General features: G+C 46.6%; 1 protein-coding gene across 1 annotated transcript in view; it reads left to right on the top strand.

The window, feature by feature from the left end:
* LOC148349967 (metalloprotease TIKI1-like) overlaps positions 1–23216 on the top strand; it is a 49409-nt gene that overhangs the window by 14749 nt on the left and 11444 nt on the right. Inside the window, exons 5-6 of the mRNA XM_088319649.1 lie at positions 17023–17169; positions 18316–18490. Coding sequence (XP_088175775.1) covers positions 17023–17169; positions 18316–18490 — 322 coding nt within the window. The remainder of the gene's footprint in view (positions 1–17022; positions 17170–18315; positions 18491–23216) is intronic.

The raw sequence follows: 23216 nt of genomic DNA on the forward strand, positions 1-23216 counted from the left end.
TAACCACCCGCCGGGGCATCAGTTCCCGTGGTGCGTCTTGGGCAATATCAACTAAGAGGAAAATATCCATATTAGATTCTTTTTATTTGAAAGAAGGAAGGAATGGCCTTGATTGGAAATCGATAGCGGATGAAGCTTTTTGCTCTTTCTGTACATTTTCCGTTCCTTTTTCTGTTTTTCTGCTGACAGGAAGTGCAAAAATCCGCGTCCCAGAACAATCTCCGTTTGTCCGTAATGGCCTGTTTATTATTGTTTGTGTCTGGGAAAAGGCGCGCTTGTTTGCGCATGTGTGGGGCGGGGCTTTTTACGCTCCGAGCCACCGGTGTCAGGTGGCGGGACCCGGCTCCGTTTCCTCCCTCCCGGGTTACGTTTCCGACACGTCCATTCTTCGTTCCTGGATACGCGATACCGAGCGACCCTTTTTTTTTGCATCCGTTTCTTGTTTGGTCTTCGCGTAGCGTATATTTCCGAGAGCAGAGCGCACCCGGATAAAAGCCTCCGATGGAAGGAAGAAACAGGATGTTTTTGCACAAGACCCACTCGCAACCCACTTTTGCTGACGATCGTCTGTCAGGACCAGAACAGAGACAGGACCCACTTGCGTACGTTTCTCTTAGTTTTATTGGAAGAAAGAGAAAGGGTTGCGCCCACGATCCGGTGATCGCCGGAGGCGGGAAGCAGGTCGCTCCGAACGCGGAAGTGGATCCTCCGTGTCGAGCGATGGCGTGTCGGGAACGGAAAAACGGGCCAGTCGCCGGGACAGGAGAGCAAAAACGTGGTTGGGATCGGAAAGGAGTCGTAAACCAGGAAAGGAGATTAGACATGGTCGAGGACAAAAAGAGGTCGAAAGCCGGGAGAGGAGAGTAGACGTATCAAAAAACAGGTCGAAGCCAGGACACAGACGGGAGCAAAAACAGGAGTGAGTCAGGGTCGAAAAAGCTTGCCTCGAGAGAACTGAGGTTTGCAGACGGACTGACAACAGGGGATAGAAAGGAATGGGGTTAAATAAGGACAGGGAGCCAATCAGAGTCCGAGGCAGTTGGCGCCAAAGGAGCGGGCACGGCTGAAGCATCACATCGGTAATCATGACAGTTTGGCAGCGTGTCAAATAAATCACAAGCAGTAAGTGTGAAATACATTGTAAAGCGATTCAGGAGGTCTCAGATGCCTTGAAAAGCGCAATATTGACGCAGTCCATGAACCGTCCATTTAGGAGTGAATGGATTAGAAACAGATAGATAGATGCTTCATTCATCCCCTCTGGGAAATTCTCACCTCCAGCAGTATCCTTTAGTTGAACAGGATGGCCTCAGGGTGCTGTGTTGTAGTTTAGCAACAGCGGAGTGGATGAGGTCACACGCTAGGCCAAAAGTTGGACGTCCCTGCAGCAGATGGAAATCTTTGTCCCCAGGGTGACACCACCTCCTGTTCGCGTAGATGGCGAGTCCACCTCCTCTCCGCTTCCCGCAGGCTTTTGTGTTTCTGTCTCTAACAGCGCTGAAGCCGGGTAGCTCCACGTTAGCGTCCAGGATGCTAGACGTGAGCCAGGTTTCCGTAAAACACAGCAAACTGCACTCCCTGTACGTTTTGATGTTGTTCGTCGGTCTTATTTGGTAGAGATTTCACATTTCCCTTGATTAGGGACGGTACCGAAGGCTTCGATCGCTGCTAGCCACTTAGCCTTAGCTTCGGCTCTGCAGCCACGATAGGGCCCCCTCGTCACGCCGGCACGAGAATTCTTCAGGCCAAGGAGTCGATTCCTCGAATAAACGCATTTTTGTGCGTCAAAACTCATCACCGTAGGATTGAAAGTCATCCAAACTGTAGTTGTCAAGAACATAAATAGAGTAGGTCAAAGAAAGGCATCGACACATAGATAAATAAACAGATCAATGGAAAACTCGAGAATTACATGATTAAGATGGATGCCTTGCTATAAAGCATATTTGATTTCGGTTCTGTTTTTACTGTCACCGTTGTGTGTGTTCGAATTTGGGATTTGCAGTTGTTGGCTAAGAGAAAAGAGAAAATGTCTTCCTTTTCCAGACAGCACTTTGAGTCGGATTTCCCGATCGTCGGCGTTATTCTTCTTCTAGAATGTCAATGGCGTAAACGCTGTACAGGAAGTGCTCCGGTGTCACAATCTTCTTACGGATTTGCCGCGTCGTCCCCGTCCAGGAGGCTCCGCTTACATACTGGCCGCGTTTGTTCCCGCTCCGGTTCTGCTCCAGAAACCCGGAGCCCGACCCGGCTGGATTCCGGCCCGGGGAACACCCAAAGTCTCTCTCCTCCGCCACCCCTGACTTGACCGCACACTGCTCGCCTTTCACCCTTCTGCAAACTCACCTGTTTGGGTTTTTTTTGGCGAGCTTTTGAATTTTTTTTTAGGCAGGCAGGTTGATTTTTGGTTCCCTTTCATATTTTATTTCTTAAAACTTTCAAATTAAAAAAAATGATTGCATTTTAAGGCATAAAAAAGAATCACAAGCAGCGACCATTGTATACTTAAATGGCACTGGTGTAGACAGCTGCTAATTTTCCTCTTTAAAGTCACCTGCAGCCAAGTGGCTGACGAGAGTCTCTAGAGATGGAAACTGTGGAACAAAAAGTCGAAGACGCACACAGAACTCAGTGGCGTCGTGCTGTAGATGGCCGGTGAAGCTGAAGGAAGACGCAAGAGCGGCTGAGAATAACATTAGCGGGTGGTGCTGAACCATACTCTGCAGCCAAGTGGCCCCACGTGAATGGCTGGAGAAGGAGACAGTGGAAAAAAAATGGAAAATGCCCATTTCACCGAACTGCGCAATGTTGGTCTGTGGAAGGCGAGCGACTCTGATGGACAAAACAGGAGTGACTATCAATAGTGGCTAACAACAAGCCATAACCTGCAGCTGCGTACCTAATATGAGTAGCTAGAGATGGAAACTGTGGAAAAAAAATAGTTGAAGACGCATACAGCATAGAACTCAGTGGCGTCAAGCTGTAGATGGCCAGTAAAACTGAAGGAAGAAGCAAAACCGGCTGACAATAACATTAGCGGGTGGTGCCGAGCCATACTCTGCAGCCAAGTGGCTTTCATGAATGGCTAGAGAAGGAGACAGTGAAAAAAAGTGGAAGATGCCCACTTCCCCAAACTGTGCAATGTTAGTCTGTGGAAGCTGAGTGACTCTGGTATACAAAACAGGAGTGACTAAAAATAGTGGCAACAAGCCATAGCCTGCAGCCATGTGGCTAACATGAGTGGCTAGAGTGGAAAACAGTTGAAGAAAAGGCCTGAATTACAGGTCTTGATGAAATTCACTTGTACAACTAACTGTCGTTGGAGGAAACAGGAGAAGTGAACAATACAATAGCAACTAGTTTCAAGCTGTAGCCTGGGTGGATAACATCAGTGGCTAGAGGAGGAAACAATGGAATAAAGGGGAAGATGACCATTTTTTTCTTTTTGTTCATTTAAAAAAAGAAAAGATCAGTCGCTCCTACTCTCAAAGTGTGAAAGAGACACGCGGGTGTAAACGCGTTCGGCCGCGCGGTCAAATGTTGAAACCGCCGACTGACCAGAAACCGCGTATGTAATCCCTGCGCATTTTTCTTGGTTTTTGTGGAATTGGACGGGAGAGCGCCACACAGGAGGCGCTTGTTTTATGCAGCGGCGCGCCACACCGGGAGACCTCCGCGCCAAACCCGTTCTACGGGAATCTCTCCCGGCCGGGGCACGCTGAGTCGAGCGCTAAACGACTGAGCTAGCTTGCGTTTTTATTCATAGAAGTGTTTTTCACCCTCCAGCTTCGGCAAGCTCACCCGTTTGGATTTATTTTCTTGTCGTTTTTTTTTTTCCTTTTAAATATGATTTCTCTCTTGTTCGATTTCACATTTTATTTCTCAAAACTTTCAAGGGACAGTGTGTAAAAATATACGGGTCGCCGTCGTCATTTGCCAAAATTGCTTTTAGCGAAAAAAGGAGTACGAAAATCGTATTACAGTCAGAAGAACTGTGTAGGAACGGAGCTTTCCAGAAAAAATCCAGAGTTTGGTTCTTTTCCATCTCGAGTGCAGCTGAGAGATTGCGGCTTGCGTCTTTTATTTTGGCGGGTCGCGTCAAATATCTATTTAAGGGAGCCTGTTTCGGTTAAAAAAGGAAAAGTGATTATGACTGGAGTGTGATGAGGCGTCACCGTCCAAAAGGCCACCATTTTGCTTTGATGATATATTATTATATCAGATGAGAAGTTTTCCCGTGCAGTCCAATCTCACGCGACCATCGCAATGTAACACTTGCATATACTTCCATATACAAGTACGTGCGTTTGGGATAGATAAATAGATGTCTAGATAGATGTCTAGATAGATGTCTAGATAGATATATGTCCAGATAGATATATGTCTAGATAGATAGATATATGTCTAGATAGATAGATATATGTCTAGATAGATAGATATATGTCCAGAGAGATAGATAGATAGATGTCCAGATAGATGTCTAGATAGATGTCTAGATAGATATATGTCTGTCTAGATAGATAGCTATATGTCTAGATAGATAGATATATGTCCAGAGAGATAGATAGATATAGGTCCAGATAGATAGATATATGTCTAGATAGATAGATGGATAAATGTCTAGATAGATAGATAGATGGATAGATATATGTCTAGATAGATGGATAGGTAGATATATGTCTAGATAGATAGATATATGTCTAGATAGATGGATAGATAGATATATGTCTAGATAGATGGATAGATGTCTAGATAGATATATGTCTAAATAGATAGATGGATAGATACTTTCTTCATCCCTGTCGGGAAATTCACACGTCCAGCAATATCCTTGTGTTGAAAAATAAAATAATAAAATAAAAGATACAAAATACAAAAATACCCAATATAACGTGTTGATATAGAGTATTTGAATTGTGCTACGGAAAATACATATTGTCATAAAAATAGGGTAATATGCAAATGTGGGGGTGGGGTCTAATGTGGGCTTTTACTCCCCCGGGTGGGGTTCAAGAGCCTCATGGCATGAGGGAGAAATGATCTCCTCAGTCTGTCTGTGGAACAAGACTGTGACAGCAGTCTGTCGCTGTTTTTTTTAAAATTCCCTGTCTCGGCTATAAATGTTATATGAGAGAGTACATTTGTGTCATGCCTGGTCCTTTTTTCCCGTTCTTTCGGATAAAATAAACACCCCCTTTGTGGCCGTGATCCATTATCCTTGGTCCACTATTATTGAGAGTAGGCGCCCGAAAGGGACCATTTTTTTGCAGTTCGGCCTTCTGTAGGGTGGCATTGTGCCTGGCCTAAAATCAACGGACTGATGATCCATTATCCCCAGATGACGACTGTTGAAAGCAGGGATAGCAAATTTGTGTCATGTGCGGCACCTTTGTACGTTCCTTTGAAAATAAATAGCACCTGGGCGGGCAGAAACCATTATCTCCAGTTGAAGAAGAGCCCATTTTTTCCGGTTCAGCCCGCTGAAGCTTGCCATTGTAGCCTGTCTAAAATGAACTGATTGTTGATCCGTTATCCTCTCTTGACTATTACAGAGAGGGAGGCCGTGACATGTGTGGCAGCTCTTTTGCCTGTTCTTTCTACCTAAGATGAACAGCACCTGTGCTGTCATGATCCATTATCGAACGAGATTACTGCACAAATATCATAAAACAAGAGAGACATCATGTAAAAAACAAAGAATAAAGGAAATGATACAAAAAATAATTTATCTTTGAACCGGCCACTTAGTTTACTGGTTCTCAGCTGTATTTTTTTTTTCTGGTATTTCTTAAAAAAATGATCCAACGACATCTGCTTTTCCTGGCTTTTGGCAATTTGTGGGAATTGCGAAAGACAGCATCATAATGAACGATTTTTGTGCGAATCCTTTCTGCAAATTCCGAGACTGTGGAATTTTTGCCAAAATGTCTTTTGTAAACTGAGCTGATGGGACGATGGCTCCTTCCTTTTCCCTGCACGGCGGTGTGTGTTTTCACACCTCTCTAGAGAAAAAGTCTCTTCCTCTTCTTTTCTCCTCGTCCACTTTTGTTGGGTCCATTGGTAGCGCTGCCAATAATTTAGGCATTATTTTCCCGTTCAGGTACTTTGTAACCTGAAACTTTCTTTTGTAGAGACATTTGTAGGTAGAGGTACCGCTGTATATATATTATTTGATTCTTTTTCAAATGGTCGACAGGCGTAGACTTAAGAAAAAAAAAAAAAAACCACGACGGCGATGACAGTTTTGATTTTCCTCCCCAATGTTCACACCCTGGTGGAAGTTATAACGGGAACGGGATGAGTTCAGCACTAAACGGGGACACCGCAGACGTAACTATTAGCGTCCCTGTCATTTTCTGGCCTGTTTAGTCTGAAAAGGCAGAAAAGTTGCGCTCTGGCCCCAAAACACGTGGCGTCTTCAAGCCACACTTTTGGCAAAGCTGACTCGCAATCAAAGTCGTTCTAAAATAAAGTGAGAAAAACGGCTGTCAAAAAAGAAATCATTCAAAAAAGAAGAGAAATCATCAAATCTCGTCGAATAAAGAGTTAAAAAAGGAAGAAAGTAGAATTCAAAAGGACTGCCGAAAAATGAATGTAGAAATAATCATAGAAAAAGAATAGACGAAATATGCAATACATTTCCCGACGACTACCCTCGCTCGACCCGTGACCGTCGATCATTGGATGGTGGATGCAGGAGGTAGAGTGCTCGTCTTGGAAACAAGGGATCCCAGTTCGAATCCCGGCTCGTCCGTGTTACATGTCGAAGTGTCCTTGGGTAAGACACTGAACCCCTAATACCCCCAATATGCAGGTTAGCGCCTTACATGGCTGCACGGCCGCTATTGGGAAATGTGAAGCACACTGTAAAGCGCTTTGGGAAGTCTTGACTTGAAAAGCGCTATAGAAATGCAGATCATTTCATTTCATTTATGTCAAATAATAGAGTCAAGTCACTGTCATGATTACTGATTCGGGGCACCCGATTGGCCGTTGGACTCTTTAAACTCCCGTCTTCCAAAAGGAAGCCGTCAGACCGTCTGGGAACCTATGCTCTCCGCTAGGCAAGCTTTGTACTTTCCGACATTATCCTGCCCTGTTTTCCTGCCTGATACCTGTTGCTGACCTGTTTCTGGACTCGTTACCGCCCTTGCTCCTCCGTCCCGGCCATCGACCTGTTTTCTCGCTGCCAACGACGACCCTCGCTCGACCCGTGACCGTCGATCATCGGATGGTGGATGCAGGAGGTAGAGCGCTCGTCTTGGTATCAAGGGATCCCAGTTTGAATCCCGGCTCGTCCGTGTTACATGTCGAAGTGTCCTTGGGTAAGACACTGAACCCCTAATACCCCCAATATGCAGGTTAGCGCCTTACATGGCTGCAAGGCCGCTATTGGGAAATGTGGAGCACATTGTAAAGCGCTTTGGGAAGTCTTGACTTGAAAAGCGCTATAGAAATGCAGATCATTTCATTTCATTTATGTCAAATAATAGAGTCAAGTCACTGTCATGATTACTGATTCGGGGCACCCGATTGGCCGTTGGACTCTTTAAACTCCAGTCTTCCGAAAGGAAGCCGTCAGACCGTCTGCGAACCTATGCTCTCCGTTAGGCAAGCTTTGTACTTTCCGACATTATCCTGCCCTGTTTTCCTGCCTGATACCTGTTGCTGACCTGTTTCTGGACTCGTTACTGCCCTTGCGCCTCCGTCCCGGCCATCGACCTGTTTTCTCGCTACCAACGACGACCCTCGCTCGACCCGTGACCGACGATCATCGGATGGCTGATGCGAGCGCTGCTCTCTTTCTCAATAAAAACGGAGGGAAACGAACGCTATTGGGTCCTGTCTCCGTTCCTGGCTTGTGACAGTCACATCTATTTTTGTTTGGCTCTTACTTCATCGCAAAAAGTCTCAAAGGGCCGCACGAACCACCTTTCCAACAACCCCTGATCTGTAACATACATAATGGAAAGGAAAAACTCCGATGAGAAAAGGTGTTGCACACGATATAAACACCCGTTTACAGTCAACGCCATCTATAAAAGTGATAACAGAAAACTGTATTGATTGGTATTCATTGATTTTGACCGGCGTTTTTAGTTTGTTTATTGTTTTTATGGGATGGCGAGATGTCATTTTGTGGCCCGATCGTTCGCAGGGACGACGGAGGATTATTTTCTCGGGAATCCAACCTACGATACAAAAAAATGTGGACTTTGAGCGGACGTCAAGGCTTTTTGTCCCGGGCGGTTTCCGCAAACTCCGAGTTAAAGGTAATCTCCTGCAGATGAACACACAAACAGACACAGAAAAAGAGGTCATTAGTGACCCCAGGAATGTTCGGGTCAGGCTTTAAGAGGGTCCGCTGATAGAAGGGGATGCTTAGCGTCAGAGTAGCGTGCAGGGGAGGGGAAATAGACCGTGCCGGGACACTCTTTTTCTCATCTGCTTTCAAGTGGGAGAGAAGAAATCCGACGTGATTCCGTCCGCGAACCCCCCCAGAAAATGGCATGAATCCGTTCCGAGCGGGGTCCGGGACGTACGGCTCTTGTAAGGAACCCGTCTCCATTGTTCCGATGTTACCGTACGAAAGATAGAAACTCTCAATTTGTTATTGTCATTTTTAGACATTGTGAAAGAGTTGTCAATGTATGACTTCATTTTCCAGAAGTCAATCCATTTTTGGGCGTTATAATGGTGCCAGTGACATGACACACGCTTATTTTGGGGTCTCATTCCAACACGGGTCAGAAAATCACGTGCATTTACGTTGGGAATTTAATTGGCTAACTAATGTTTCTATCCACATTTGAATCGGTCACTACTGGCTAGAGATTTTTAAAGCCGAATTCTTCCTCATGCCACGAGGCTCTTTAACTCCACCCGGAGGAGTAAAAGCCCACATGAAACCCAATTTTTATGACAGTGTGTATTTTATGTAGCACTAATACTCTATATCAACACGTTATATTGGGTATTTATGTTTTCTATTTCTTTTATTTTATTGTTATTTTATTTTCAACACAAAGATACTGCTGGAAGTGAGAATTTCCCTACAGGGATGAATAAACTATCTATCTATCAAGAAACCCTGCTGTGCGCATGGGGCTGGTAGGATCCGAAACAGCCAAAGTCAATTTCCTGAAAATGGCCACTGTCGTACTTTAGGTCTTTGGGGGTGTCTTTAGCCAGGTTTGGTGTCAAGGCACATTGGCTTCCTTGGAGCCGGATGCGGTCCTACTGCTCTTTGGCACCCCCTAGTGGCTCTAGAATCGCGGCTGTGCAAAATGCAGGGGATTTTTGCCGTAAAGCCGCAGAGCCAACGATCGGCACTCGATTCCCGAGCTTACAATTGTGAACGCGTCGTGTAGCTGAAGGTAAACACATCCCTATCTTTCCTGTTTGCGGTTCCTGTAATACCCGGCTTTTCGGCGGGGGTCGCCCATAACGCAAAAGAACTGCACGAAAAACACAGTATTATATCGCCGGGCTAAATGAAAGGAAGGGTATGGTGGGAGGTAGTTCGGCGAATGGCGTTTTTCTATTTTCGTGACGCTGTGATGTAACCTTTAGCGGACCAGCATTTTATAGGACGTGGGCAAACAAGTTTTTGCCAATGCGAAAGAAATGCTGCAAAGAAAGGGCCAAAACAAACACTGTGAAGTCAAAACATGGTAAGGGAGGATGCTGTATCCCGGGGCGACCGTAAGTTGCAGTTTTTTTCATAGTTTGGTCGAGACTTATACGTTTATCATTGAGTTTCCATTTTTTAGGATCGCTTCTTGATATCACTTCACATGTTATTCTCACACTAGACTGCAAGAGGGCGCTCTAGGCCCATGTCAATCATTTTAAATCTGCACTGTGGTAGTGAAGCAGTCTTGGAGGAGTTGTTTACCGGTAAAAGTATGTGATCTGGAGCGAAGATATTTGTTTGTTTAGCGTACCCACGAGCATGTACGTGTAACGAGAGTCTAACCTCTCATTTCATTTGATATTGCTTTTCAAGATAAGATGGGACAGCACGGCGGCGCAGTGTTTAGCGCGTGTGCGACACAGTTCTGAGGTCATGAGATCAAACCTCCTGTGCGGAGTTTGCATGTTCTCCCCGCGCTTGCGTGGGTTTTCTCCGGGCACTCCGGTTTCCTCCCACATTCCAAATTAAATATAAATGAGAGAGTGAGTTGTCTGTCCCTGTGTACCCTGCAACTGGCTGGCAAGAAGTTGAGGGTGTCCCCTGCCCACTGCCCCAAGATAGCTGGGATGGGCTCCAGCACCCCCGCGACCCTACTGACGATAAGTGGTCTAGATAATGGATGAATGGAAGATGACATGTAGGTTTTTGGTGTTGGATTTGATGTTTTTTCCTTTGGAATGATGCGGTGGGTGCGACTTATACTCCAAAGGGACTTCTAGTCCGGAGGATCCCACCTTTGAGCTCACCTCACCTCACCTGGAGAACAAGTAAAACATCATCGCCCGGAGAAAGTACCAGACCTCCTCTTTTGTTTTTTTGTTTCTTTGAGCGAGCAGCCAACACTTCAAATCTCCACATGTGGGAATGCCGGCCTGATCGCGTTTGCGTGGAAGCCCCCCCGAGACCTCCCACTCCACAAGAGGTCCCATTTCCATGACAATGGACGATTATTGACTTTGGTTGGCTGTGTTTGCTTTGATATCAGCCAGGGGGGGGGGGGGGGTGTCCCTCTATGGAGACTGAAGGGGGCGCGATCTGGGGGCATGAGACCTGATGAAAGAAACGGGAGTGGGAAAGTGCCCCCCGCTCGTCCGGGCGGGGTCCACCAAAACCGGCAAAAACAAAGACTTCGGTCGAAAGCGAGGACCAGATGACGAAGGTGCTGTATTTGAGTCGGATCGGGAGCCTTCTCCCGCTACTGGTCACCGTGGGAATCAGTACTGTTTGATGTGGGCGAGCAATCCCCTACCCAAAAAATCAGCCCAGAGAAGGATGGGCAGCGCCAGGCTGTACTTGCCCAAGACGCACCCCAGGATACGATGCCTCGACCACCCTGGCTGTTAATGTCAAGATGACTGATTGGGGGCACTTGCGGCTGCCCCGTTGGCGCCAAAAGCCACGGAACCTGATTGGCTGTTGGACTCTTTTTAAACTTCCGTCTTCCGAAAAGAACCCGTCAGACCGTCTGCAAACCTATGCTCTAAGCTAGGCAAGCTTTGTACTCTCTGACATTATCCTGCCCTGTTTTCCTGCCTGATAGCTGTTGCCGACATTTTTCTGGACCCGTTTCTGTTTTGCTCCTCCGTCCCGGCCATCGACCCGTTTGCCCTGTTTTCTGCCTGATACCTGTTGCCACTTCCGCGTTCCTGTCATCTGCTACCCGTGTCTGACGATCATGAAATCGTGGAAGCAAGCACTGTGCTCTTTCTTAATAAAAACTGAGTAAAACGAACGCTATTGGGTCCCGTCTCCGTTCCTGGCCTTGTGACAGTTAAGGGATCCGTGAATGTGCAGGTGTGCGTTATAGTCTAGAAAATAAGGTTTTTTTACTTCATGATTGATCATTTTTGTCACTGAAAAATATATATTTATGTATTGTTCTTAGTGGTATTCTGATTCAAACCACCTGCTGGTTTCATTTCGGGTAGAGGACTGCGGTGAAAACTGGTGCCCTTGGAATTTTCCACTAACCTTAGTGGTCAACCCATTTGGTATATATGTCTTTGGTATATTTTGGTATATAAATGATTCTCAGACATTTAAAACCATTACAGGTTCCAACGCGTTGCCTGTGGGCACCAGGTAGCTCCGAAGAGCACCTGAGTTACCTGTGGACAGGTCCTGGAAATCGCTTACCAATTTCTAACTATGATGACGATTTAGTGGTTGGATAAGCCTAGTTTAAAAATCACCACCTGGTTAAAACCTGATAACACCACAGTAATTACATATTTTCGAGTCAAAGTCATTAAGTTGGTTCAAGGTCCTAGGGTGGATGAGATCGGCCCAGAGTTCGTTATGATCATGGTTGACACGCCTCTGCAACATCTCCTGGACATTGGGGAAAGTACCTCTGGATTTACAAACTGGAGTTGTGGTCCCCCTTTTAAAACGGGGGACCAAAGAGTGGGTACAGGGTAATCACAGTTCTCAGATTTCCCTGGTAAGGGCTATTCAGGGGTACTGGAGAAGAGTGTCCGTCAGGAAGTCAAATCTCGAATTTAGGAGGCTCTGTATGGTTTTCATCAGGGCTGTGGAACAGTGGACCACCTCTACACCCTTGCAGGCTTCTTCAGGGTGCATGGGAGTTTGCCTATCCAGTCTAGACGTGTTTTGTGGACTTGGAAAAGGAGTCTCAGGAGTCTGGTGGAGGTTTCCTCAGGAGTGTAGGGTACTGAACAGTCTTATCCGGGCTGTTTGGTCCACATTTCCAGCAGTAGGTCAGAATCATTTCTATTGGGAGTCAGTGTCCGTCAAGGCTGCCTTTAGTCAAAGATTCTGTTTATTAATGTTGAGGACGAAATCTACTGGCGCAGCCGTGGCATAAAAGGGGTCCGGTTTGGGTTTTGCCGTGGTATTCAGCTCTTACAGTAGCGGTTCTCTGCCGAGTGTGAGGCGGCTGGGATGAAAATCAGCTCCCCCGAGAGACCATTGTTCTTACACATAAAAAGATGGTATGCCCCTTCACAGTCGGGGATGGGATCCTGCCCCAAGTAGGAGGTTCAAATATTGTGCGACCTTGTTTACGAGCGGGGGTAGGATGGAACCAAAGATGGACGGACGGATCGGTGCAGGGTCTGTTGTCATCCGAACCTTGTACTGGCCCGTCGCGGTAAAGAAGGAGCTGAGCTGTGTGGCGAAGCTCTCCATTTACCGGTCGATCTCTGTCCCTACCCTTACCTATGGTCGAGAACCGCAGGACTCATTGAAGGGCCGTCGCTCCTCTGCATTGAGAGGAGACAGTGGAAGCGGCTCTGGCATCTGATAAGGATGCCTCACTGACACGTCTTTCGGAAGTTGTCCTGAGGTTTCTCACTGGCAGGAATCCCCAGGGATGACCCAGGACACACCAGAGAGACCGTGTCTCCAGGCTGGCCCGGGAATGCCTCGGGATCCTGTCAGATGAGCTGGAGGAAGTGGCTGGCGATAGGGAGGCTGGGGCTTCTCTGCCGAGGCTAGTTCCCACGCCGCCATACCTCGGAAAGCAGAAGATAACGGATCGGTGGGTGGTATTTTGGGTGCTCTGAGGAGAGTGATGAGCAACAAGAGTATGAGTGTGGATGTTAAGAGGGGACCGTATGAGAGTGTGATTGTGCCGTCTGTGTTGTATGGTGCAGAGACTCGGAGCCTGAACGCAGATTTGAGAAGGAAATGAAATGTTCTTAAGATAAAGTGTTTGAGGAGTATGTTAGGAGGGACAAGATTGGATAGATTGAGAAATGAAATTTTGAGAGACAGAACTGGAGTCGTCGTGGAACTGAGCAACCGTGCGGATAAGAGCGTACTGGGTTGGTTTGGACACATGGAGAGGATGGATGAGGAGCCAATGTTGAAGAGGATCTACAGAGCAGAAGTCAATGGAAGGAGACCGAGAGGAAGGCCGCCATGGACGTGGATGGATGGTACAGGAAAGAGGTCTAAATCTAGTGGAAGCTAGAGCTGTTGTTGGTGATAGGAATGAGTGGGATGTTTGGACACGTTCTAAGGGATGGGCTGGGCACCCGTATGATGCGGCAGGGGTAAACCAGTGAAAGTTGTCGGACAGAAGAGTGTGTTGCGTCACCCTGACCCGAGTGACACGGCCGCTTTCTTGTGTCTCGTTTCATCTGGAGGGACGAAACCTTGTTCTGTACTCAAAAGTCCAGAACATTCCGTTTTATCGATGGTCTTGGTTTTATTTGTAATAAAAACCTGAAGCGCATGTTTTTAGCCATCTCGTTTCGCAACCCGGATGTTCATTCAAATACGCGGAGGAAGAAAACCTGTCCTCCTTCAGTGTCTCTGAACTTCTCGGAAAGTCGCCCCTTGTTTTGTGCCGCCGTCCTTTTCATCCGAGCCCCCCGTACCCCGTCCTCGGTCGTCATTTAAGAGACGAGGGGCTCGCTCGGCCGACGGGGCACAGATGCGGGCTCGTTATTGTGAAAGCCGGTCGAGGAGGGGGCGGCGATAGGCTAATTTGCGTGGCATAAAGACCAAGGGGGGGTTCCTTTCATATGCAGAAGACCGCTTTGATGAGCGGCCCGTGAAAGCGGCATGGGGCGCAAGAACAGGGCGACGGAGGGGCTTCTTTGTCCATCGAGACGGCATCTGCCGGCCTTCTCTCGGTCGCTTCGCCGGGCTTCCGCGAAAGGGGAAGGTGTCATCGGAGGACCTCGGAGGCCGGGACAGGGACAAAAGAGTCGGCGGGGCGGACCTCCTCGGCGTAAGGGGACGCACGCTGAATCGCGCGAGCGTCGACTTCATGTCGGCACACATCTTCACTTTGAAGAGCCGTTCCCACCGATTCTGCTCGTTTGTCAGATCAGGCGCAGAGGCGATCGGGGTTCGGAGGACGGGGGCGGGGTGGGGTCGGGGGTTCGGGGACCTTCGCACCCCTCAAAAGCGGCGATCCGGGATCCTTTCAGCCGACGTCGGCCGATTTCACGCTCACAAAAGTCCAATCTTGGCGGCGATGGCGGGCAAAGTGCCTCTGTGGTCTTAAGAAGATGTGAAGTGAATCTCAGGGGGGTTCTTCAGGGGAACCCCTCGGAGAGAATCTTCATTGATCGACCCGTTCTTAAAGAGAGGTTTTCGTACAGGTCGCCTGGAATTTTCGGATGACTCTGGTTGAGATGGATCCGCCCCAGACAAAATTCTTCCTTTATCTTCTCCTATCGACCTTTTTGAAGGCTTCGTCACTGTCAGAGATGTTCTCCACACATGTTCTTACTCTCTTTTTTTTCTCTTCTCATAAATTGATAGCTTCCATAGCTGACACTCGGTTTATGCCAGGGGTGTCAAACTCATTTTATCTCGGGGGCCACACGATAGAACAAACGTTCTGTCGGCGGCCGGACGAGTAGATTCAAGAGAAAGGAAAAGAGATATAAAGAAATAAGAGAAAGAGGGAGGGAAAAGGAGAGAGGGCGGGACAAAGAAAGGAAATAAAGAGAGTGTGAGAAAAAAAGCCATAAAAAGACAAGTCACGAGAGAGGGGGAAAGAAAGGGAGAGGAAGAAAGAAATCCAAAGAGAAATAGAAAGACAGAAGGAGAGAAAAGAAAAAAGAAAGCGAGAAGGGTAGGAAGAGAGAAAGAGAAAAGAGAGAAAAGGAAAAAAGGAAGTTAGAGCAAAAGAGGTTAAAAGACACAGAGAGAGAAAGAGACAAAGAGCAACAAAGGAAGAAAAAAGAGAGACACAGAGAGTGAAAGAGACAGAGACAGAGTGGGAGAAAGGGGGTGGAAGTGAGAGAGAGAAAGAAATACAAGTGCAGTGTCTTTGTGAGAGACACCTGGCTTTGGCAACATCAAGTGGACATATTTTAACCTGCAGCTTGTTTTTCTCTTGCGCTTCCCTGAGTGTTTTCACACAGGCCGGATTCAATCCCTTAGCGGGCCTGAACCGGCCCGCGGGCCGCCTGTTTCACACCTGTGGTCTATGCTTTGCTCCGTCTCCGTATGTGTCATTTCTTGCCTGTGATTGGACGGTAGTCACATGCCTGAGAGTTATGACATTGTGAGAAGTTGCTGCCACCTTGTGGGTGTTTTGGAGAACTACTCTGATGGAAAGGGTTACAGCCAATGGCCATCTTTGAGTCTTCAAGGAATTTTTGGAACGTTCTCTTTGAGCTCGACAGTTGCAGAGTTACATGAATTTAAATGGTGCTTGTCAAAAAGAGGCACCAGCGCCCCCTATTGTAATAAGGGGGTCAAAGCAGCAGTACCACTAAATACCGCATTTTCCCGACCATAAGTCGCAGTCAGACTCATACTCCAATGACTCTCATATGTGAAATTTTTAACACACAATTATATCAGTGAGTTGTATTTTTTATGACTGGTACTGTATATCACTTCACATGTCATTTTCACTCTGAACCACAAGAGGGCGCTCTAGATGAAGCCAGAGCATCGTCGACCCCCGGGACCTACTGGGAGTTGTTTACGGTGAAGGATTTTTGATTTGATTGAATTGACTAGAAGGGATTTTACAAATGACAGTTATTGAATGCAATGAAGATTTTCCAAAGAGGAGGCTGAAGTTGGAGGACAGGTCGCGCCGTTCCGAGTTTCGGCTGGGGAATTTTGATAGCGGGGCGCTTGTTGGCATTGTTTTGAGCTGATATGAGTATCCTTCAGACATGGCGGCGCCTTTCGGCGAGGAGGTGGTGAAGCTGGCACCTGACCCGGCCCATAGGGGGGGCACGTGGGGAGTTCCTGGCCCGCCCATGGGGGGTGGCCGACGCCCCGACGTGTGAAAAGACGGAAGACGGAAGGAGAGACGGGAGATGGGAGATCGTGAGAAGGAGGCTCGACGAAGACTAATTAGACTCATTTGACAATAATTCGGCTAAATTCGGTGAAATTCACTTCGTTAAATACTTAAAGAAAATAACTCTGCCCCTGGGTGGAAATGCCTGTCTCTTGTCAATATTTTCCCTAAATTAAGAAAAGAGCATGCATTGTTAGGAGAATGAAGTTTGTGTTTGGTTAACGAAACCAGATAACTCATTCGAACAATTTGGTAAACGATCCATTTGTGATATCGTTTTTTTCCCTAACAATGGGTAAAGGTGAAACGGAGGATTCATGTTTGATTGGAATTCGTGATTTGGGGTGATTTTGGAAAGCATGTTCTTTGGGCGAGAGTGAACTGAGTGGAGTGAAGTTTTCCAGTGTATAAAGATAGTGCTCCCTTTGACTTTTTCTTTGAAATTGTCATAAAACGTTGCTATTCTGCTACATCACTCCGAAGTTGTAGGTACTATAGACGGGTGCCGGCTCGACGGCAATTCCACTTTGCATTCCCGTGGCGTTCGTCCGAAGTGACCACGTTGCTCCCGTTTCAGGTGATCTTCGCCCTCAACCAGACGTTGCTCCAGCAAGAGTCTTTGCGAGCCGGCAGCCTCCGAGTCCCGTACACCACCGAAGACCTGATCAGGCACTACAACTGCGGCGATCTCAACTCCATTATCTTTAACCAAGAAGCCTCGCAAGTCAGTCTCCCGTCTTCTTCTCCTTGACTTCCAACCCGATCTCCATTCTCGAAAAATACAATCGCCGTGTCGTTTTTTATCCATTCTCCCTCATTTACGTCTCATTTATTTCTATTTCTTCTTTCTCTTTTTCTCCATTTCTTTTGCTCCCTTTCTTCCTATCTTTCTCTCTCTCCACTCCCTCTCATTTTTTCTTTCTTTCTGTCTCTCTTTCATTCTCTTTATTTTTCTCTCTTTCTTTCCTCCTCCCTCACATTTTTTTCTTTCTCCCTTTCTTCCTCATTTCACTCTTTCTTTCTTTCTCTATACTCTCTGTTTCTTTTTCCTTTTCTTTCATATTTTTTCCCTTTCTTACTCCTTTCTGAGTCCTCCCTCTCTTCTTCACCCTCAATCTTTCACTCTCTTCATTTTATTCTCTTTCTCTTTCTCACTCTCTTATTACCTCTTTCTCTCTCTCTCTTGCTCTCTCTCTCTCTTTTCTCTCTTTCCTCCTCCCTCACATTTTTTTCATTCTCCCTCTCTTCCTCATTTCACTCTCTTTTTTTCTCTTTATTTCTTTCTCTATACTTTCTTTTTCTTTCATATGTTTTCCCTTTATTCCTCCTTTCTCTCTGAGTCCTCCCTCTCTTCTACTCCTTCAATCTTTCAGTCTCTTCATTTGTCTCTCTTTCTCTTTCTCACTCTCTTACTACCTCTCTCTCTCTCTCTCTCTCTCTCTTTATTTTTCTCTCTTTCCTGCTTCCTCGCATTTTTTTCTTTCTTCCTCATTTTCTCTTTCTTTCTTTCTTTCTTTCTTTCTTTCTTTCTTTCTTTCTTTCTTTCTTTCTTTCTTTCTTTCTTTCTTTCTTTCTTTCTTTCTTTCTTTCTTTCTTTCTTTCTTTCTTTCTTTCTTTCTTTCTTTCTTTCTTTCTTTCTTTCTTTCTTTCTCTATACTCTCTGTTTCTTTTTCCTTTCCCTAATATTGTTTCCCTTTCTTCCTCAGTCCTCCTTCCTACTTTCCTCTCTCTCTTTCTCTTTCCCCCACTTTCTTTTCTCGCACGCATTTTTTCCTTTCCTCTCCCTCGCCGCTACGCTTTCCCGACGTACTCGGCGCGTCTCCCGCCGACGATCGGTAGAATTCTGTTTTCGAGTTGGGTTCTCCGGCAGGTCCCCAACTTCAAGAACGTCACGCTGGCGCCGGGCGAGCGGGAAACGGCGCAGGAAATCGACAGCTACTTCCGGCAGGAGCTGATCTACAAGAGGAACCAACGGATGGGCGGGAGGGTCAAAAGTCTCCTGGAGGAACACGCCGACAAGAGTTTCTTCTTTGCCTTCGGAGCAGGTGGGTGGCCTCCGGGTCCGGGTACTGTCTTCTCTCCTTATTTTGAGTGTCTACTCAAGTTTAAATGGATCGTTTTTACTTTCGGTTTATTGAACTCAGGCAGACTGGAAAATGACAAAAACAGTATTCCAACACTAAACGATTGATTTCACAATTGACCCACGCTGTTAAATTTTGTGTGTATTATAGAAAAGACCTAAAGCTTCTTTAAAAGTCCGTCACTTTCGTTTTGTACTTTTGGCATTTCCTTAAATAGCTGGCCCATGACTTTTATTTTGAGTAAGATTACATTGGGAAATCTCAATGATCTCTGGTTGATTAATAGTCGTCAGCAAATACAGCTAGAGCTGGCGATTTGCAAGTGGCGACATCCAGTGGACATTTATGTAAAACTGCAATTTTTTTGGGACGCAATGCAACTCATTTTTCTCTTGAGCTTCTCTCATTGAATTTGACCTATTTGGTGTATACGATTAAATACCATGGTAGGTCAATGAATATGCGTTCACTCGTGAAAGTATTCTTCACGTATCTTTTGTACGACGAGCTGGCGGAGTGGAGTAGCGGGTGGATGCGGCGCAGAGGAGAGAGGAGACTCTTATTGGCCATAAATTTGAGATTTATAAAAAACTGCCGTCAGGAAACAGCAGAGCAAAAGCAGACCCGCCGAAAGAGGAGAGCGGTCCCCGAAGAGCGAGTGAAAGCGATCCCACCAATCAGTTCTAGACAAATGGGGGCAGCTCGGGTCAGCGTGGACGGGGGGGGCGGCGTGGAGACGGGGGCCGGGAGGGCCGGGCCGCGTTCGATCCCGCAAAACCCCCCGCTGAGCCGCACTCCGGAGAAAAGCGAGGTAAAATGTGTCCTTAATTATCCCGGGACGGGTCAAAGGACACACGCAAAGACCACAATAGGGCTCCTTATGGCGCCTTCACTGCTCCATACTATGGATTCCTTTTTCTTTCTATTGCCTGAATTATGATATCAAATCGAAAGAATTTTACAAGACAAGATAAAAACAATATTTATGCTTATCATTTATTCTATAGTTCTTATATAGCCTGAAACCGCATATCGGATCGAACGCCGACCGGCGTCTCCATAATTGCAAATATTTTTAGGTAGCGTCATTTGGTCATTGTGATTGTCTGGGAGAAAAAAAACCCTCCTTCCTGCAGCTGTTAAAGTGACGAATGAAACTTCTTCGAGGGCAAAATGGCCGACTGATGCAATTTTGACATAGGATTTATCGGCATTGGTATCGGCATTGGTATCGCTCTGCCGGTTCCCTGGATCACGAAGGGTCCGGGAAGCTACGAGAAATAATACTTTCTTTTTTTGTTTTCTTCTTGTGAAACTTTCTTGTTTTTTTCCGCGTGAATTTAAGTTTCTTGTTCTTCTCATGCAGAGGAACCCCCCCCCCCCCCCCCCCTCATAAACAGCCAGACTTGTAGCAATAAAATCCAGACCTGACCCACCGCTACAAATCCCGAATCCCATATTTCTATTCTTATTTTTTCCCTTTATTGTAATAAAAGGATTTCCCATGGGAAGTAATGCGGCTCCGGTTGGTTTAGTATTGGAAAAAACAAAAAGACCTTGAAAAACTGTAAGCAGAAGCTAGCCTTATGAACAAATAGCATCGTCACTTTGGTCAGGACAAGAACGGAAACAGGACCTACTCGCGTAACGTTTACCATGAGTTTTATTGAAGGAACGAGGAAGGGCTGCGCCCACAAACACAGAAGTGGATCTTCCATCACGAGTAATGGCAGTGCCAGGGACGGAAAACTGGTCGGGACTGGGAGAGCAAGACGTGGTCGGAAACGAGTCGTAAGCCGGGACGGGAGAGCCGACGTGGTCAGGATCCGAAACGGATCGTAATTCGGGACGGGAGAGCAGACGTGGTCGAGATCAAAACAGGTCGTAACGGGAGACAAACAGGAGCAAAAGACGGGACAGGCATGAGTCAGGGTCGAAAAGGGGCTTGCCGTGTAAAAACAAAGATTTGCAGACGGACTGACAAAAGGGGGCTTAAATAGGGACATGGAGCCAATCAGAGCCTGAGGCAGTTTGCATTAAAGGAGCAGGCACAGGTGATTCGCATCAGTAATCCTGACAACTTTAGCAGTTCATGCTAAATAATTGAGCCGCAAATGCCAGTTTTATGGACATTTTTTTGTAATGCTAGCATAAAGTTGTGCATATTTAGACTAGGTTGTGTTCATCCCTTTCGAAGTTGGCAAAATGTCGTCCGAAGTACCATACGCCGGCTCAAATTTAGGTTACAAGTAAACAGCTTGTGTTCAGCCCGTTCGATTTGGACCTCATCCGAGTCCAAAAATAGTCTTTCGGCTACAATTGCTTGAATGTAGTCTCCAATAACAATGTCGGCTTCAACCCTGTTAACAGTGGACCCCATTTAGTACAAAAATAGTCTACGTGTGTTGTGGTCATTGGGCGTCGCCCCAAAATATACGCAGAGAGGAGATATGACAAAAAGGGAACGCGCTTTATTGCATTCGGGACACAATCAAAGTTCTAGACGTTCAACACTGGCTTTTATAGTGTTCTCAGATAAAGTTAAGATATCTCGTGAAGGTCTTCTGCCCTGGACAACGTCATCCCACGACCTTCACCAGATGACTACATACTTATCATGAGTTATTATCCAAATTCCACAACACGTGTTAGCTCAATTTCTGCGAATGTAGCTTTCAAAAATGGGGTTGATTGAAGCCCAAATTAAGATAATGTCATGAACCAGAAACGGAGACGGGAGCCCAATTGCGTTAGTTTCTTAGTTTTATTTGAAAAGAGACGTAAGCTGGCACCCACGATCCAGTGATCGTAGATTGCGGGGAGCGGGTCGCTCGGAACGCGGAAGTGGCACTTCTCTGGCGAGCGATCGCGGTGTCCAAGAGGGAAAAGCGGCTCGGGTTACCGGGGCGCAGGAGCAGAGACGTGATCAAAGTTCGTAATAGTGGTCGTAGGCAGGCAAAACGGGCGTAGTCGGGTTCGGAAACGGGTCAAAAAACGGGAATCGGGCAGGAAACAGTTCGTAGGCGGGCGGCAGGCAAAATGGGCATAGTCGGGTTTGGAAACGGGTCAAAAAACGGGAATCGGGCAGGAAACAGTTTGTAGGCGGGCGGCAGGCAAAATGGGCGTAGTCGGGTTTGGAAACGGGTCAAAAAACGGGAATCGGGCAGGAAACAGTTCGTAGGCGGGCGGCAGGCAAAATGGGCGTAGTCGGGTTTGGAAACGGGTCAAAAAACGGGAATCGGGCAGGAAACAGGTTTAACGGGGACAAAGTCGGACGGGAACGCTCACCGAGTGAAACACAACGCCTCGCAAACGATCTGACAAAGTTTGAACTGAAGTCGGGGGTTTAAGAAGAGTGTGGCCACCCATCAACTTGTCCGGGCTGTGTTCCAAGTAGGGCAATTCTGACAGATAAAGTCCATTCAGGCAAACATATCCAAAATTGGGTCCGACTTCATTGGGCTTGAAATATTTTGGAGGCAAAAACTATGTGGCCATTTTTCGGATGACGTTCGATCCGACTCGAAACGGCTAAACCCGATCACGTCTGGAACAGCCCGCTTTTAGCGAAAGGGAGCCAAATCTGGCGCTAAAGAAAGATGGAGAACCGAGAGGCGCGTTTGCAAAGACTCTGGGAAATTCTGACATCAGCCGTGGCGTCAACTGGCGCTCGGCAACCGGCGCTAAATAAACAGGAGCCGGTTTAGTTTGGCTTCTCCGACGTTAGCTTAGGTTCTGTACTCTTAAGTGGATGAGCGAGTCATATGTAGTTTTAAGGGGCTCCCGTTTCCTTTTATTAGTTTAAGGTTCGCAAGCCAAACACGGCCTTCGGGTTCCGGTTCCGTCCGACCCATCGAGAAAAACGGCCATCCCGAGAGCCGGGCGTCCCGAACCAGACGTCCTTGTTACTGTTCCCTTCTAGATTCGTAAATTAGAAAGTCGTTCCATTCCACGGCAAATGTCTTACCTTGTAAAAAGACAATCTGTTTTTTGGGGTATTTCGTCCAAAATTCTTATTTGTTGTCAGAATTTGATGTATTTGTCAAGAACCAGAAAAGGATCAGGACCCAAACGCGTGACGTTACTCACACAAGCCTTTTATTTTATGGGGAGTCACGCACGTTAGCAGTCTGGCGTGAAATGATAGGAAACCACAGGCCGACGAAATCGATACCAATCGCCCGAGTCGATATCGGACAGAGGGGGTCGATAATGGACAGGATGGGACGGACAGGATTGATAATGAAACAGGATATCGAAAATAAACAGGACATACTAGACAGGAACGAAAAACTGGAGAAAATAATAAACAGGACAAAAATAGACGGAAACAAAACCGGAAACCGAAATTAAACAGGACAAAATAAACAGGAACAATGCCGGACAGGAAATACCAACAGGAACAGGACTGAGTTGAAAACCCGCGTCTTGCGGGGCAAAAGTTCGTTGACGGACTGACAAAGGAAAAATGAGAGCACTGAGCATAAATAGACGGAAAGCCACACATGCGGGGCCAATTGGGCGCCGTGGCAACCGTGACTGTATTTCTCGATTTGACTTTAGATTGGCTTGACAAACTGCCAAAAAGGGCTTTTTTTCGTCCAAAATGTTGCCCGTTTATCATCTACGTATTAAAAACTGTCAATTGTCTTGTTGCGTTCTTGTAAAATCGATGTATTTTATAATA

The sequence above is a fragment of the Urocampus carinirostris genome, chromosome 16, assembly GCF_059441175.1.
Source record: "Urocampus carinirostris isolate Australia breed hairy pipefish chromosome 16, RoL_Ucar_1.0, whole genome shotgun sequence".
NCBI lineage: Eukaryota > Metazoa > Chordata > Actinopteri > Syngnathiformes > Syngnathidae > Urocampus > Urocampus carinirostris.